This window comes from Prosopis cineraria, unplaced genomic scaffold (assembly GCF_029017545.1).
Source record: "Prosopis cineraria cultivar Desert tree isolate PC_DT_omini unplaced genomic scaffold, ASM2901754v1 PC6, whole genome shotgun sequence".
Classification (NCBI taxonomy): domain Eukaryota; kingdom Viridiplantae; phylum Streptophyta; class Magnoliopsida; order Fabales; family Fabaceae; genus Prosopis; species Prosopis cineraria.
Window position 1 is genome coordinate 38,826,725 of NW_026555337.1, and position 18,267 is coordinate 38,844,991.

Consider the following 18,267-nt stretch of genomic DNA (forward strand, 5'->3'; position numbering starts at 1 on the left):
AAATTAAAAACTAAAAATAGAGATAATCATTCAAATTTTATTTAAAAAAAAGAATTTATCGTTTAAATATGAGCAAGACTGAAATTGAAGGGAAGGTAACTAGATATGTTCATTGGAGAACTTGGATAATTCTTTTAGATGATTCTATTGTTAATGGCTAATTAAAATTTTAGGGCAAGTTATACTTTAGAAACTCATTAAGGTTAAAGCAGACTCAAAGTTAAGGGAAAAAAAAAAAAGAGAACAGATATAATTTACAAATTACCTGACATCAATGAAGTTTTTACATTAACAATGCGGGTTGAATTCACACCTTTATGACCAACTCGACTAAAATACTTATATTTGGTTTGGATGGAGTGAAAAGTGAGAGAAAAATAGAAGGGAAGGAAAATTAAGAGGGAAAATTTCCAACAATAATAATTTTTTTAATCATTTATGGCATTTTTTTCCCTCCTGATTTTCTTTCCTCTAATTTTTTCTTTATTCAAACCAAGGGTTAGTCTCTTTTAGATGATTTTTCCTCTCCAAATCTTCTAAAACATGACCGCTTCTCATGGATCTTGGATTTCACTATCACGTTTGTTATTAGTAATGATGATTATGAACCTAAAAGCCTATTCAGGAGAACCTTAATTAGAGAGACTCATCTCTCCAATGACATTTGATAGGATCTCACCCAACTTTGTCGTTGATGGGAACCCTATATATAGCTAATAGTTTCCATTTAAGTGAGGGATTGGTTCAGCTTTCTCACTTACATGCTCTTGCAGACGAAGCAGCCCAGAAGCCAAACCTTCGAGTACCGATCGATTGATCCCTCTCTCTCTCTGATCAGTCTCTTTGTTATTGAATCGATGATTTCTTCTCTCAGTATTAACTTTTCCTTTCCATTGTTGAAACCTCAAACGATTCATTATGGACCTTTCAAAACCATCAATATCAAGAATAGAAGCCAAATGAAAAATTATTTTTCTGATAACAAGAAGCAGCCTAAGGGCATTAACGGTAGTGTTGTTCCCAGTCCAAAAAGAGGAAATGGCTCAGAAAGGGAACGTGGCCAAGGAATTGGTATCGCCAAGTTTCTTCAGGGAAAGAATTATCTTGTTACTGGTGCTACTGGTTTTCTAGGAAAAGGTATGCACTTGCTTTGCATTGCGCAGTTATTTTTCCTAACATGAAAGAAATTAAAAAACTTGACAGTGATAAATATTCTTTTCAATTTTGCAATCTTGAAAATATCTTTTTAGTCTTTTTGCGAATTGTTCAACTTTTCATATAAGATAAACGTGATAGTATAAATTGCACAAGTAATTTTATCGAAAAGAATCTATGTTGTGGAAAATGTAATTGGATACATAAAGGCTTATTTTATTGATGAATATGTGTCTCTTAAAATTTTATCTCCAATGTTGCAGTTTTTCTTGAGAAGATGTTGAGAACCGCGCCTGACGTAGGCCAGATTTTTGTCTTGATCAAAGCAAAAGACAAGGAAGCAGCGTTAAACAGATTAAAAACTGAGGTAATAATAACTATATGCACCCTAATAATTTCCATCAAACATATTTAATTTGCGTCATCGTGTTATATATATATATATAGAGAGAGAGAGAGGGAGAGAGAGAGAGAGAGAAATGAGATATATAGCTAGAGAGTTCAGGTTTTTCAAAACATGAGTTCTCTAGTAAATCTGTTTCAAAACTAGACATTGAGATCTATGCTTTGGATGAAATATTCTCAAAGGTTCCATTAGGCTACTAGAATGGAATGAAATGAAATAAAAAATTAAGACAAAAATGAATTAAATCTTATAAATTATGATTCCCAACCCCATGAACTAAATTACCACTACCCTTGTAAATGTGTTCATTCATATCTTTTGATCATCTTATTTTTACCTTTATTTTTTCAATCCATTCCATTATAATGCTTTCTAGTAAACAAATAGGACCAAAGAGTAAGCTGTTTTCTTTACACCTTTAAAGAGTTTGAGTTGCTAGAGTTTTGATGAACAGAGAGGTAAGGATTCGTGTATACTAAACATAGTTTAGATACATAATTAGACATGTACTTCCATGCACTATAAGAAGTATGCAGTAATGAGTACTCTTATTGTTTATAACTTGTAAATCTTGTGACTTTTGACATAAATTTTATAATGATTTAGGAGTCATCTTGTTCCATTTTATGATATACATTGATGTCAAAGCACATGTGAAGAACGGGAATTGAGTTTAAAGAGTTTCAATTTTTTGTATTGATTATTGTGTGGAATTTTAAAAATAAATTGCAGTATTCATGGATCTCATTAATGATAAAATAACTTGCGTGCACTAGATCATAGACTCTGAATTGTTGAAGAGTCTTGAAGAAGTGTACGGAAAAAACTACAAGACCTTGGTGATGAGCAAGCTAGTGGCAGTGCCTGGGTGTGTTTGTGAATATGATCTTGGGATGGACCCACTCAGAGCCAATGAAATTGCAGCGAAAGTGAACGTGATTGTAAATTCAGCAGCCAGCACCAAATTTGATGAAAGGTAGGTACAGAATATATAATCATGCACAACAGTTTGTTATTTTTAAGGTAGTCGTTAATTATTTGATTATTTAAATCATATAAACAATCCAAATACGATCAGCGTTGCACCAAATGCACAAATGAAGAATGCACACGCAACAAAACTATATTGATGTGAGAGGGGAGAGGGGAGAGGGGAGAGGGTAAGAGAGGTGGAAGACAAAATTGTATAATTCTTATTCAAATGTCAACATTATTTAAAAATAGAACTCTATTAATAGAGCTTTAAAATCAATAAAGAATAATAAAATAATTATGCAAATTTACCTAAAATCACTGGATCATACAACAAGATATCTAGATATTCTAGATATCCTATTTTATTTGATAATTCTTAAAAGATAATAAAGATAATTTAGATTTACCTAGATATCTTATTTTATTGAAAATAAATAAAATCTAATGCTAAATTAAATAAACTAAGTTTTAGATGCTAAATCAAATCTTTAAAAATAAACCCTAATTCAATTAAATACGACTTTCATCATCCCTCAGTTGAAAGAACTTTCCACTTGAGAGGTGAATAACTAGTACTTGTTGAACAAATTAAAGCAGCGTCAATGTTGCAAAACTCATCTATAGTGATCCACATGGCATCTAAATCAGAATGAGCTTTCCAGTAGACAAGGTATCATTAGATGGGACTTGATTGAGTTATGATAGTCTATTCATCCATGATAGCATCAATGGTGTTGGTGGGTGGCATAACAGCTGGTAATGGTGGAATTGGGGCATACATGGTGGGTTGTGTACTTATAGAATCATCAAAAAGTAAAAAAGGTAGCTCAAAAGCACCTTGAGAAAGAATAAGACCCTCAACATTAAGTACTAGATTGATAGACATATTTGGAGGTAACTCTAATAAAAAAGCATTGGACCTAAGTTTCTTTGTAATGTGACAAGGGCCAGAAGCACGAGCATGCCACTTCTTGAGAAAATTTCTTAGGAAGCACTTTGGACATATGCAAGCCATAACATAGTCTCTAACATCAAATTCTTGGAAACAATGGTGTGTATTGGCAACTACTTTATATGTATAATTACTCATTTCTAACTTACGCCTAATCTCAGCATGAAGGTTGTGAAGGTGATGGGTAAAGGTTTTTGCAGATTCAGATGTATAAGTTATAAGGAGGATGGATAAGAGGTTAATAGGCTGTTTAGGATTGTATCCTTAAACAATTTGAAATGGACTCTTACCAGTGAATTGATTGACCGAATTATTGTAGGCAAAGTCTACTATTAGCAATACCAAATCCCAATTCCCCTGTTTATTGCCAAGTAAACTCCTGAGCAGGTTACATAAACTATGATTAGTGACCTTAGCCTAACCATCATTTTAAGGATGAAAGGTAGAGGTGAACTTTAATTAGATACTATAGAGATTTCAAAGAGTCTTTTAGAAATAACTAATAAATTGAACATCCTAGTATGAAACAATAGAAGTGGGTAACCTATAGAGATGGATAATCTCTTCAAAAAATAGCTAAGTAAGATAGGAGGCATTAGTGGTCTTGCTTCATAGTATGAAGTGAGCCATTTTTGAGAATCAATTGATGATCAGTAGAACCAAATCGTGCCCTCAAACTATCTTGGGATAGCTTAATATAAAGTCCATACTAATACCCTTCCATAGTGCCTCGGAATTGGTAAAGATATATACCACTATGTATTTTTTTTTCCTTAGCAGTATGGTAGGTGTGACATTGGGCTAGCATCCTAATAATGTCACACTTGAAGAGGCTAGTAAAATCTTTCTTCTACCAAGGCTATGATTTTTTGGATACCAAAGCATGCAATTCCTATATGAGAAAATCACATGATGAAGTACGAAATAGATACCCATTAAGGACTAAGAAGTCTATATGTTCATGATAAGAACCATCATTAACCTCTTGATAGATGAGTTCGAAGTCAAGGTAAGAGGGGTAATTATCCTTTAGACTCTTGATTCCTATGGCATTAATGGTCAGAGTGTCTAGAAAGTGGTATCTCCTACTCAAGGTATTAGTTACCTTGTTCTCAACTCTAATTAGATGCTTTACCACAAAAGTGAATTCTTTCATGAATTAGACCAACTTAGCATGTTTGGCATTCAAGTGCCTCTAGAAGCTTAAGAATTGAAGCACTTATTAGCTGAATATAGAACAAATTGTTGAGGTAGGAGATAGTACTTCCAATACTCGAGTAAGAGGACAATGGCATAGAATTCCCTATCGTCTGTTGAGTACCTTTACCTTGCCTCATTGAGTTTCTTACTAAAGAAAGCTATCAATGGCCTTCTTTGTTTAGGATGCCTCTAATTCTTATACCCGAGGCACCACAAGCAACCTCTAAGCACTTAAGAAAATGAGGGATTGTGAGAATAGGGGTGTAAGAAAAATGTTCTTTAATTATTTAGAAAGCCTTGGATTTGCAATGGTCCAACTAAATTTCTCTTTCTTTAGACAATTAGTTATAGGTGTCATTATTATACTAAAGTCTCATATAAAGTACCTAGAGAAGAATGCTAAGTCATTAAAGCTTTATATGTCATGTAGGGTCTTTGGTTTAGACTATTGTTAGACGGCCTTGACCTTTTCTAGATCAATGAATAAGCCATATTTAAAAACAACGAATCTAATAAAAGTGACTTGGTTTTGCAGGAAGGAGAATTTAGGGAAGTTAATATAAAATTGTTCCTCCTAAAGAAAAAGGAGGATCTCTTAGAGATGGATCAAGTGGTTGTGCCTAGATTTTCTAAATATTAGTATGTCATTAAAGTCATAAACATGAATTTTCCTAAGGTTGTAATATGTGGGACATGACTCTCATGAAGGTGTTAAGGGAGTTTGTTAAGTTGAAAGGAATAACTAACTACTTATATACTTTATCTTGTGTCTTAAATGAGGTTTTCTACTTATCCTTAGGCCTGGTCTAAACTTGATAATACCCACATCAAAGATCAATTTCGGAAAACTAGCTAGACACATAAGCTAAGTCTAGCATGTCATTAAGCCTACAGATTTAAAATCAGTACTTGATGGATATCTTATTAATGGCTTGGCTATCCACACATATCCTCTAAAACTGTCTTTCTTTAAGGTTAGGAGGGCAAGTACAAGGTAGGGGCTAAGGCTATATTGGGTGTAAACTCTCTCAAGACTTGTTAGTTTTGCTTATCCCTATCTTTTGGGTTTATTCTGTAGTGTGGTAGGTTAGGAAGTTGTGATTTAGGAACTAAGTCTATCACATGTTGGATATATATTATGGGTGGCAATTCTAATAGTAATTCCTCATGTGTAATATATATCTTTAAACTCGTCTAGCATTTAGGACATTTTCATAGGTACATGATTTTTTGGATGGTATGGGTTAGGCAATGACTTTCAAAATAATGGCAAAGAATAATGCTAGCCTCCTTGATTTCTTGGACAAGTTTCTTCTCTATAAGTAAGTAGAGGTTATGACAGTTTAGTTTTCGATCCTTAGGTCGGGAGAAATGTTGCCTCTTATTTCTGGTTTGGTAGGGTGCAGAAGAATAGTCTTACTATCATGCTTGAATAGATGAGTATTTGCTCGATTATGAATAGTAATATTATGATAATAAATCCAAGGTCATCCTAATAAGATATGAGATACATCATAGGAACAACAATGTAAAGAACTTATTCTTGATAGTCGCCTAAACAGAAAGGTACTCATTTCTATTGTGTTATAGGTAAGGAAGTGTTATTAATCCAAGTGATGCAAAAAGGTTTAGGAAGGGGCTCTATCTTTAGTCCAAGTTGAGCAACACTACAATTGAAGATCACATTTTTCTTACTCCTGCTATCTATGAATAACTTACATGACTTATGACCATACTTCACAAATGTGTGAAAGATACTATTCCTTTTTCATGAATTGTAAAGTGATAGAACAACTAATAGAAATCATATTACCTTAAGATGCTCTGAAAGAACTTTGTTTGAAATAATTTCTTTATCCACATCAAAGGGGCTCTCGACAAAATCCACTACAATATCAATTGTGCACTTAGCTAGCACAACTTCTTTAGATTTAAGGAGCAGAGCACATTAATGGCACTTAGAAGATATACGGCCTCTAGATTGACATTTGAAATACTCGATCGTGGACCCACTAGGACAATAAGTGGATCTTAAAGAATTACTATTTTTTATGACATACTTGGCCCAACAAACTGGTAGTTTGATTGTTAAGCTGCAAGGTTGCGAGTGTTACTCATAATGCTTTAATTATATCATGAATCCATGCTTGAGCGATTGGCACATCATGTAGATGAGTGTCAAGACAAATCATTTGTCTTTATAGTTTATCTTAAATTTATGTTGGATGTCTAGTCTAAGGCTATCAATGAACCTTTAGGTAGGTCGAACACATTGTTTCTATTGAGGAGGTCATCATACAGGGACATGTATTTAGATGTCATAGAAGTTTGCTAAGGTTATAAGTACCTGATTACATAGCTTGCTTTTATAGCTAGTAGGCACATACTACTCCTTTAGTTTCAACTTCATCTCAGACTAAGTGTTTATAGGAGGTTGACTAAGGCACTCTTGGATATTCTGCCAATATTTCCTAATGGATTCTAAAAGCTTCATTTTTATGAAGAAAACAAGTTACATATCACTCATATTTGTACTAGTCAAAGTGGTCATCTATAGTATCTAACTAATCTAGGAAGTTACTTGGGTTTGGTTTACTATCAAATTTAAGTGCTTTTACCTTAACCTTTTTAGTGACATCATTATGATAATCTTGTTGAAAGGGCTTTTGGTTATGCCAAGGGGTTGGTGCTTTATTCCTTAGGAAATATCTATTCCTAAATGCTGACTTATTGCTCATACCTATCTTGGTCATCCTAATACATGTCCTCAAAGGGTTGGAGATTAGTTATAAGGTGAGGTAGTCTAGTGTTAAGGTTGTTAGGACTTACGAAGCATTGATGAATGATCATAACTACAGGTCTTGTATCAACATTCCTAGTATGTGTCTTATCAAATACAAATTTTTAATACTTTCCTTACACAACTAGAAGTGATATGGTTTAGGCAAAAAAGGAATTAAAGCCTATATATTAAAATTTGCAAATTAATCATTGGCTTACTACTCATTTGGTAAGTTTAGAATTTTTATTAAATTTTAAAAATTCATAATTAAATCTAGAAAAATTGTATGAGGATGATCTAAAATTGTCTTGAAAGATCTTGAAGTTCCTTAAATGAAAAAAAAATACATTTTAAATCTTTTTGGTTCTGAATAGCATAGTTTATTCATTTTTTCAAAGCTACTTTGTTTCTCAGTGGATATGTGCTATAACTGAAAAATCCATCACTCAAGATTTACATATCCAAAAGATCTGGTTTAGGACTTGTTAGAGTGTCTAGTTTTTCATAAAAATTCTCATAAGCATTAGACATAGGCTACTACACATTAAACAATGAAACAATAATCCTCCTTTGAAAAGAGCCTAAACTAAATAATCCCAATCATGCATATAAAAATCATAATTTCAAGGCTAGTTTAGGACTCCAAATTGGCCATCATACATCAACACATATCACTTATATATACTAAGGTCTCATAAAAAATTTACATAGCTTATGGACTTATTTATACATTTGTCATCTCTATGAAAGTAATGCTATATGAAAAACCATCTTCTACTCTATTTTCCTTTACTTTTTGCTCTATCTCTTCCTTTGAAATCTTATAACCTAACATGCTTAGTCATTGGGGGTAAGATTAGAGAGAACCTCAATATTAAATAATACCATTCAAGCATACAAGGCAAAAGTTTCATACATTACATATACTTGCATTACATGATTTCATAACTAACATACTGACACGGTACATGCTCATACATCATACATAGACCATGGAACACTTAAAAGCATAGCTTTAACATTTTTTTCATGACTCATAGAATCAAGGAAACAAATCATAAATATCATCATGCAAGCATAAATATCAAGCATGCAATGAGGGATAAGTTTACTATCTTTTGACTTTATTATTTCTTCTTTATTTTCCTTGCTTCCATTTAATCCCCTATGACCAAACCTTCAATTCCTTTTCTAAGACATTCATTGGCCCTAAATATTTGCCATAGAATATTTATGATAATTGTTAGAGCCAACAATTACATCATCAATACATGACAACTTACTCTTTATTTAATTCTTGCTTTCTTTATTTCAAGATTTCACACGAACCCTTAGCACAAAAATTCTTGTACCATCATTTTTCCTTTCAATTTTTCATAAGAAACTCATTTTTAAAACTCAAATTTAACAAATTCAACATCTTTCATCTTGAACCATCCTTGGCAGCAATCATAGGTATTTGAGACTGTAGATTGAGCTTACTTTTTCCAAGCTCTTCTAGTGCTTCCTATTTTTATGGCTCAAGGCTAGGTTTTAAATTATGTTTAATGAACTTACACTTGATAAATTGATAGTTTTATCTTGAAGAAAATTGGACAACACCTCCACTTAAATTCAAGCTTTCCAATTTTCACAAAGCTTGCTAAATTCTAGTTCTATCATGCCTAAACCTCTTCAACATCATTTCCCTGATCTCAATATCATAAAAATCCTAAGGTCTCCTCATTACAAAAACAGGGCAGCAGCACAACTCCATGAAAACTTAATTAAATCCCAAGATACTTAGCTTAAAATAAAGCTTGTGCTTACCTCCTTTCTTTCCTACAACTTTTTCTTGGATTCTCCAACTTTGACACTTCTTGGCTGCACTAAAATCCTCCTCTCAAGAATTAAAACCATAGGATTGTTGCTCTTGAAGAGTAGAACTACTTTTATGAAGGCACTTTAAGGTAGAAATGTGGTTTTGATGGTAATCTTGCTTGATTTTTTCTTCTCTCTCTAAACCTCGCATGCATTCACCATGAAAGAATCTTAGAAGTTCTATCTCTTTTCTCTCCTTGGCCTGACCGAAGATAAGGAAGATGAAATGGTTATTGTGGTGTTTAAGTTGAAACGTTGATGGAATTGTAATATTTTTCTCAAATCCACCAATCACAATTTTCACTTGCCACTTTCTTTTCCTTCATTCCAAATTATTGTTAACTAATGTGTGGCTAAATGAAAAATGAATTTCCTTCTCCCAATTTGATCCAAAGGTGACACACTCTCTTTACAATTGGGCTCTTAATAACTTAAACTCTAGAAATAGAAAATTGATATATTATCTTCACTTAATATAATTTAAATTATAAAGTAATTCTTTTGAGAAATTCCTAACTAATAAAATTGTTATTGTATATCCAAATATTTCCTCTTTTCATATACTAATTTTCTTAAACTTTCCTAAATTTTGGATAATTTTTTATAATTACACTTTTAAGACCCAAACTTTCAAAAATTACATTTTTACCATGATTGAGCTTAACATTTTCGAGTCAATGCTTGGTCTTTTTCATTTTTAACTCTTAATATTTTCTCATAATCTCATCATATTATTTACATATAATTACCCTTAAACATTGATAATTACCATTAGTTTAGAATAGGCTATTACTCTTACTCACTTTTCTTCTCTTTCCTTTTTTAGTCTAGTTAGAAGTTGAGCCATCTAAGAAAAAGTCAAGAATACTCTCTCTATAATAGTTATCTAATTTTAAGAGGTCTTTGTATTTTAAACTCATCCTAGACCATCATCTTCCTAGAGAACTGTCGTATACTCCTTGTCTCAGTAACTTTCTATTAGGTCTACTATGACCATGTAATCTAACTATGATCTCAAGATCTAACTGCAATCTCACTGAGGCATTTTTTGATCTATTGTGATCCTTAGGATCTAACTGTGATCTTACTCTAAAAGACTTATGATAAAAGGATGAAGTTATCAAATAACTCTACCTTTGCTTAATCTGGCAACTTTATTAATTATTCTCCAAGACTGATCTTAAATACCCTTGTTACCCTCTTAGACTTTATTTATTCTCCTTTTAGCCTATCCTAGACACTTCTAAACTTTAACTTGCTCATTTCTTAGTTCTCGACACTTTATTAAAGTCTCTAAAAATATTTTGCTTTTGCCTGAGAAAAACTTTAAAATTATACTTTAGTCCTTAAGAATCACTCTATCTTTTTAGGAAACTTTAGGGACTCTTGATTAATTGATATTAGTAGCTTACTAAAGCCTTGCGTATTCTTATGCTAGGCCCAAAATTTAGGATGTTACATGTCTAATCCCTATCATTAGGGTTGTCTATTAACCCTTCTTCACACTTTCTAGTTGTTTGTCTATTTAGTTCTTGACAGGCATCCTATAGCTCTTGATTTTTGTGCTTAGAGTCATGCTAAAGTATCATGAGAGTTTGTTCAATGCCTTCAAGCCTTTTGGAAAAGTTGGCAAAGGTCTTGGTAAGGTTCTTAATTGAAAGTTGATGGGTGTATTTATCTAGGTCCACTTAGGATTTGAGATTTAAGAAAATTAAGCTCTTGTTTAAGGAAGGCTTGATTTTTTTAAAGGTCATAAATGGCCATGTAAGAGTAAGAGTAGACTAACGTGTAAGGGTCTGTTTGGATTTCAGTTGGATATAATAGAATATGAAAATAATTGATTATGTGGTAGATTTTAATCATAATTGATTATGTTATAATGTAATTTGTTTGGATATTTCTTTTTTAAAATTGATTTTAACTTAATATATGTTAGCAACTTTTTTAAAAATTTAAAATTTAAATTTTACTAAGAAAAAAAAAAGAGAAGAGAAGGGAGTTTGATTTTTTTTAAATAAAATATTGTGCTTTTTTATAATTTTTTTGGACCTTTTTATGTAATTTCTCCAATACTTTTTTATCAGCGTTTCCAGAAAAGCTCAAAATATTAGCTTTTGAAAAAAAAATTGATGGTTGAAATTGATTTTTTGTTTTTTCAGGTGTTTGGCTAATAAACTAAATAATCAATTTTTTTGAGAATAAAATCGATTAAAAACGTATCCAAACGGGCACTAAGTTTATAGTGATTCTATCCTATGGGATAATAGCCCCCAAGTTTCCCTTACCAAAAGTTAAAGATTATATCTAACAAGTTTAGCCTTTCAACAACTTAAAAGCTCCTCAAGAACCATACTCATTAAATAAGTAATAACTTGATTGAAGTCTTCATTATGATCTTAGGGGGTTTTTTTAAACCCTTCAGGAAAATAATTACAAACTTCGACTAACCTGAGGTAAAAGTTAGCCGGGTATAAGGTCAAATGTGTGAGAGGAATATTTGTGATTCTAGAATGTGAATAAGGTGTAAATCAATAAAGAGCAATGAAAATATAAATTAACTAGATTGAGAAACAAATAAAGAAAGGAATTGTGCACATATATATACCCTTTTTTGTTTTTTTTTTGTTTTTCTTTTTCTGTTGTCTTATTTCTCTTTTCTCTATATTTTTATTTTTTTCTTTTTTTCTCTAAGAGAAATTGAAACTAGATACAAAATAATTAGATAGAAGGTGCTTAAAATAAATAAAATAGTAAGATTAAACCTCTAAAAGATGCTAAAAGTCACAATAAATAAATAGAGGGTCAATTAAGTCTGACAGCGTGACTTAAGGAACATGATAAATAAGAATATTTACCCTCAATGGCTTCATGATATGATTTGTGGCTTTGGAAAGATTTGGGGTGATAACGATGGCTTGAAATAGGTTAGAAAACACTAAGAATGTAGTCAAGACAAAATTGAGAGTGACAAGTACATGTAATACATGCCAAGAGTGGACTTCACGTGAAAGGGAGGGAGGTGGAACCTGGCTCTAATGCCAAATGATGTGAAATGGTAGAGGAGAGAGGGAAGAGAGAGAAGAAAGAAAGGAGGAGGGAGAGAAAACTATATAATTCTTATTTAAATACCAAAACTATTTACAAATAAAACTCTAACTATATTTATAGAGCACTAAAATTAAAAATTAATAAATAATGATAAAATAATAATGCGAATCTACCAAGAATCAATAGAGTATGATAAGATATAAGATATAAGATATTCTAGATATCTTATTTTATTTGATAATTCTTAAAAGATATACAAAATAATCTAGATTTATATAGATATCTTATTTTATTGAAAATAAATAAAATCTAAATGCTAAAGTAAACAAACTAAGTACTAGATGTTGAATCAAATCTTATAAAATAAACCCTAATTCAATTAAGTATGATTTCCATGACATATCCTTAATTCATTTAGTCTTGCTGCCATAAGTAATAACCTCTAGTAAGGGCCTTGGTATATGATGGAAAAGTTTTCAAAGGATGCAAGATAGGAAATAAAGAAAAATTGAAATAGAAGGAGGAGGAGAGAGAGAAAGGGAGTGAGGAGAGAGGGGGGAAGAGAGTAGAGGAGAGAGAAAGGGTAAGAATTGGAGAAGGAAAGAGATTGGAGAGAGAGAGAGAGAGAATTAAAGGAGAGAAATACTGGAGAGAGAATTTTGAGAGAGGAGAGTGAGGGAGTGGGGAGACAAGAGAGAATTATTGCAAGAAATTGTTTTTGGCAAGGGTAAAATCGTTAAAAACTATTTTTGGCAAAAGCAATAATCTATAATTCTAGTAACATGAATTAAATACGGGAAAAAAAGCCACAATGCTCAATTCAATGAAGGAAAGAGAATTTTATTAGACCTATAGAAGGAATCCAATTAGACTTATTAATGGAACTAAGTAGTTGGAATCATAAATCAATTAAACATACCTGATATATAGAGATGAATCCATTTCTAGTTCTAATTTCTATATCTTGAAATATTTCTACATAAACATGGCCTTAATATTTATATTTGTAAAATCTAACTATATAAATTTAGGATATCAGATTTTGCATTAACTTTTGGCCTAAAAAAGAAGATGCCTACATCTTTTTAAAATAGTAAATAAGAAAAATATTTTAATTGGGGACAAAAATTTAATCCAAGCTAGTAACTTGCACATGATAAAGACTCTTCTTGAAAATCTATTGTAGGTATGATGTTGCTCTCAACAGCAACACAAAAGGGCCATCTCACCTCCTAAACTTTGCAAAGAGCTGTAAGAATATTTGTCTTTTCCTTCACATATCAACAGGTAGGTTCCTCTATTTATTTAATTATCAAGCTCTATATATACTCTACAATACTTGTATATTGTAAACTGATCTGCCTAATATGATAAATAATGTGTGTACTTCCTACAGCTTATGTCAGTGATGGAGAAGCAAAAATAATACAAGAAAGCCCATTGTGTATGGGAGAGAGCAATGTTTCTAGGAAGAGGAATAATATCTCAGAAAACCAAACATCAGTTCCCAGTCTTGATATTGATAATGAAATGAGGTTGGCAACAAATATAATGGAGCTTGTTAATGATAGCGAAGTAGCTAAAGAGATGAAAATACTTGGTCTTGAGAGGTACGAACAGTGTATGCTAAATGAAGCAGTAGCTCAAATAAAAAATAATATAACTTCTTTTCATTTTATCTAATAATGTACGGCACTAATTGGTTTAGCTAACCAATTAGTCACAAACATGCATGGTATAATTAAAATGAACACTATTATTTTTATAGGGCCAAAATTCATGGATGGCCAAATACTTATTCATTTACAAAAGCTATGGGTGAGATGATAATTACGAGCTTGAAAGGTGATATACCCCTTGCTATTGTTCGTCCAACTGTGATTGGAAGTACCTACAAAGAACCCTTCCCTGGATGGATAGAAGGAAATAGGTATACACATACACATATATATTTCATAATACAAACCCCATAAAATTTTACAATGTATATTATTTCCATCTCATTAATTTATGCTTATTTCTGTGTCAAAAATTCAGAATGGTTGATCCATTTATTTTATCCTATGGACAAGGAAAGCTTTTTGGAATGTTTGCAGACTCAAAAGTAATTTTGGACATGGTAATAATTACATGCAACTAGCCAATAGACCATCTTAAGTCTGAATCAAGCAGAGTATATATATATATATATATATATTAATTTATTTTTTAATTTTTACAGGTTCCTGTTGATATGGTAGTGAATGCTTTAATAGCTATAATGGCAAAGCATGTGAATTTTGATAATCCTAACCTAACTGTGTACCATATTGGATCGTCAATGATAAATCCAATTTCAATTGGAGATATGGTTGATTATTTTTACACGCATTTCAAGTGTTGTCCACTTTCAGACCCAAAGGGAATGATATTAGCATCTCCAAGGTGAAGTTTTTTGAGTCCATTGATGCTTTCTCAGTTTTCATATCATCAGAAATGGAAAAGAAAAGTGGTCTGATAGAGCCAACCTCTCTTGAACCTAACCTCTATACCAAACTCATACTTCAATGCAATAAACGAGCACACTATTTTGTTCAAATGGCTAAAGCCTATGAACCCTACGCATTCTATAAAGGAAGGTAAGAGAAAGAAAATATGCACACACATGGATAGACAAACACATTACTATATATATGTGTCATTTTTTTTTCATTGGCACTATATTACATACAAATTAACATAGGATTTGATGTTCTTTGCAAGGTTTGACATTAGGAATACACAAAAGTTAATGGAAGAGATGTCTGATGAAGAGATCAGAGAGTTTTGGTTTGACCTAGGAAGCATAAATTGGGAGGAATATATCTGCAACATTCACATTCCAGGACTAAGAAAGCGTGTTTTGAAGAGCAAGTAGTACCTAAAAATAATTTCCCTTCCTTTAATTTGTTACCAACTTTGTTAGTTTTTGATATGAAATTTAACGGTATGTAAAATTGAGGAAAATAAAATCTCAATGCAATATTGTTGTTTTTGTTGTTATTTACTATTGCCACTACTACTACTACTAATAATATGTGTGTTTTATATATAGCTATAGCTTGAGTAACTTCTAAGTCTTTAACCTTTTTTCTTAGCAAAATAGACCATTTTTAATACAATTTGTGAAAATAGTGATTTGTCTTATTAATTTCAATATGATATATTTTTATATAAGGGAAAAATATATATCAAGATCTATCAAAGAATGAAATAAAGATTTTTAACCCTTTTTCATAGCAAAGCAGACCATTTTTAATATAATTTGTGAAAATAGTAATTTGTCTTATTAATATCAATATGAGATATTTTTAGGGAAAAATATATATCAGGATCTATTAGAGAATGAAATAAAGATCTATCAAATAATAAAATAATAATAGAAAAAAATAGTTATAACCACCCTAACTATACAAAATAGTATATATAATAAAAAATCTAATATTTCTTTTTGTTGTCCCCCCTACAAGTTGGAGAATGCATGCCCCACAAGCCTAGCTTAGACAAGAGATCATTAAAGGGACCAACTCTAAGAGGCTTAGTGTAGATGTTAGCAATTTGATCCTTTGAGCGAATAAGAAGAAAATCTTCAAGTTTATCATGAACAAGATGACAATCCAACACAAAATGTTTGGTGTGCTCATAAAAAGTAGGATTAGAGGCAATATAAAGAGCAAATTAATTATCACAAGAGACCAACGCAGGAGAAAGATGAGAGTTATGAAGGTCTTGTAACAAAAATAGAAATAATTATAACTCACAAATCATAAAACTAATAGCTTGATATTCATCCTCGACAGAGAATGAGAAACAATGAATTATTTCTTCGAGCACAAACTAAAGCTTTGTCAAGAAAAAACTAAAAACTAATAATGGAATGGTGAGAATCAATACAACTGGCCTAATTAAAGTAAGAGAAAGCCTTCAATTTAAGATCAGATTCAATAGGAAAAACTAAGCCTTGCTTGGTGAGGGCTTAAGATAACAAAGAATACAATGAGAAGCTTGTAGACGAGTACTATGCAGATTAGACATAAATTGAGAGACTTGCTAGATAGCAAAAGCAATGTTAGGGTGAGTAGTTGTAAAATAAAGGAGCTGACCGATAAGACACTGATAAGTAGATGGATCATTAATAGGAGTACTTGCTAGGATAGGCTAGCACCTAGAGGGGATGAATTGAGCGATAGTTAAAAACTTTTGAAAACTTAAAAGATTGAGGAACTTAAGTATGAAGGAAGAAGATAAGACACATGATTTATACTAGTTTAGTCTCAAACTTGGCCTATGTCTAGTCCTCAAGATCATACTTGAGATTTTCAACTAAGTTTACAAGCTTCAATTGGTGCTTACCACTACAATACAACTGTCAAAACTTAATTTTTCTTGAATCACTCAACAAATCTTGCTATAATCTAGCAAGTTGTTACAAATACTTGAAAAATATCATTTTAAGATTTCTAAAGAAAGAAATAAGCTTTTGTCAAAAACTCTCCTAAATAGTAGATGGAATTACAATTAAAAGCTTATAAACTTATGAGAGATTTTCACAATTCTTTTCAAAAATAATGAATGAATGCAAGATGTAAAAGCATAATTTTAAAGCCTTTCAAATGCTCAAATAAAGATTAGTTTGTTCAAATATTATTAGTTCTTATTCTGGCTCAAAATGAATCATATATGTAGTTTTGATAGTTGATAGATCGTTGGAATAGTGATTCTATCTGTTGGTGCAATTTATTATGAGTAACTAATAGAATCATGTGAAATTGCACTTAGATTGTTCCAAATATGTATATGTGATAAATCACATGTGAACACTTTAACCTCTTATGCATGGTTTTGCACTTATGAATAAACATTCAGTTTTGTGTACTGAAACTCGTGTGGGACTTCTTTGCTCTCACGTGTAGTTTTGCATCTATAAATTGATAGGAATTGTTACTTGCCATCAAAAGTAAACTAAAACTAACCCTAATGCAATATAGGGCTAACCTTAGATAATCTCCTAAGGAATGGTTTTAAGTCTAATTTAAAGTTATCTAATAAAATAAATCATCTAAAGTTTGAAGATGATTAACTAATTACTAACCTAATTATCTAGTAAATTAAACTAGCAAACTAAACCTAATTGTGAATGAAGTAGCTTCCTTATTCAAGTAGGAACCCTAAGGTGTTGCTAATGGAAGAATCCTAATTTCTAATCAAACATGGTAGCTCACTTAACTCCACTTCCTTGGTTGAAAAGTGAGTTTACCTAAGACAGCTATCTCAAGTACCTTAGCTTTACTAATTCAATTCCATAAGTGCTATTACAAGCCCCCTATGTAACCTTATTAGCTTAGCTCTAAAATTAACTAAGTGTTTAGTTAAAATTTATTTCTACTTGCCACTGCTCAAAGCTGTACCCAAGTTTAAAACTATAAAAACTCAAGCAACTCATCAATTATTTACCACACAATTACATGCTAGGCTAATACAAGATATTCACCAATTGAAATCACATATTACAATGTAAAATCTTGAGGAGGCCAAAAATTCTAGCAATAACCAAGAGCATGAAATTCAACTAAACAATCTTATTTCAACATTACAAATTATAAACAACAATAAAAATAAAGTCAAATTGAACCACAATCAATAATAGTCATAGTATTCTAATGGGATTAAAATAAGATGAAGAAATAGTTGAGCTTAGCCAAGTAAAGACTTCAAAACTCTTATTCCATCAAGTCTCTCCTAGGATTCCATGAAGACTCTAGCTAGAAAACATTAAGAGAACCTTGATTACACTATAAACTCCATGTGGCCGTGAGGTAAGCTCTATAATCTTGATGAATCGAGCTAAAATCTTCTTTCAAATGGATAGGC

At 31.6% G+C, this 18,267-nt stretch overlaps 1 protein-coding gene across 6 annotated transcripts; it reads left to right on the forward strand.

Annotated features, from left to right (window-relative positions):
* The first annotated feature begins 770 nt into the window (after positions 1-770).
* Positions 771-15,399, forward strand: LOC129312444 (fatty acyl-CoA reductase 2, chloroplastic-like). 6 transcript variants are annotated; one of them, XM_054955067.1, is made up of 9 exons: positions 771-1,137; positions 1,419-1,522; positions 2,338-2,537; positions 13,565-13,665; positions 13,775-13,988; positions 14,147-14,308; positions 14,416-14,497; positions 14,600-14,802; positions 15,121-15,399. In XM_054955067.1, exons 1-9 carry the CDS (start codon positions 858-860, stop codon positions 15,272-15,274), a joined length of 1,500 nt encoding a protein of 499 aa, XP_054811042.1. In that variant the 5' UTR covers positions 771-857; the 3' UTR covers positions 15,275-15,399. The 6 variants fall into 6 exon arrangements, 4 of the variants coding, with proteins under 4 accessions (XP_054811042.1, XP_054811044.1, XP_054811043.1 ...); XR_008593577.1 differs by lacking the exons at positions 14,416-14,497; positions 14,600-14,802 and adding an exon at positions 14,837-14,996 and having other exon boundaries at positions 15,121-15,256; XR_008593578.1 differs by lacking the exons at positions 14,416-14,497; positions 14,600-14,802 and adding an exon at positions 14,852-14,996 and having other exon boundaries at positions 15,121-15,256.
* The last annotated feature ends 2,868 nt before the right edge of the window (positions 15,400-18,267 follow it).

Excerpts from the sequence above, each read along its gene's own strand:
- LOC129312444 (XM_054955067.1), top strand. The coding sequence starts at position 858 with ATGATTTCTTCTCTCAGTATTAACTTTTCCTTTCCATTGTTGAAACCT. Across the intron at positions 13,989-14,146 it reads AAAATACTTGGTCTTGAGAG|GGCCAAAATTCATGGATGGC; the intron begins GTACGAACAGTG and ends TTATTTTTATAG. Across the intron at positions 14,498-14,599 it reads CAAAAGTAATTTTGGACATG|GTTCCTGTTGATATGGTAGT; the intron begins GTAATAATTACA and ends TAATTTTTACAG.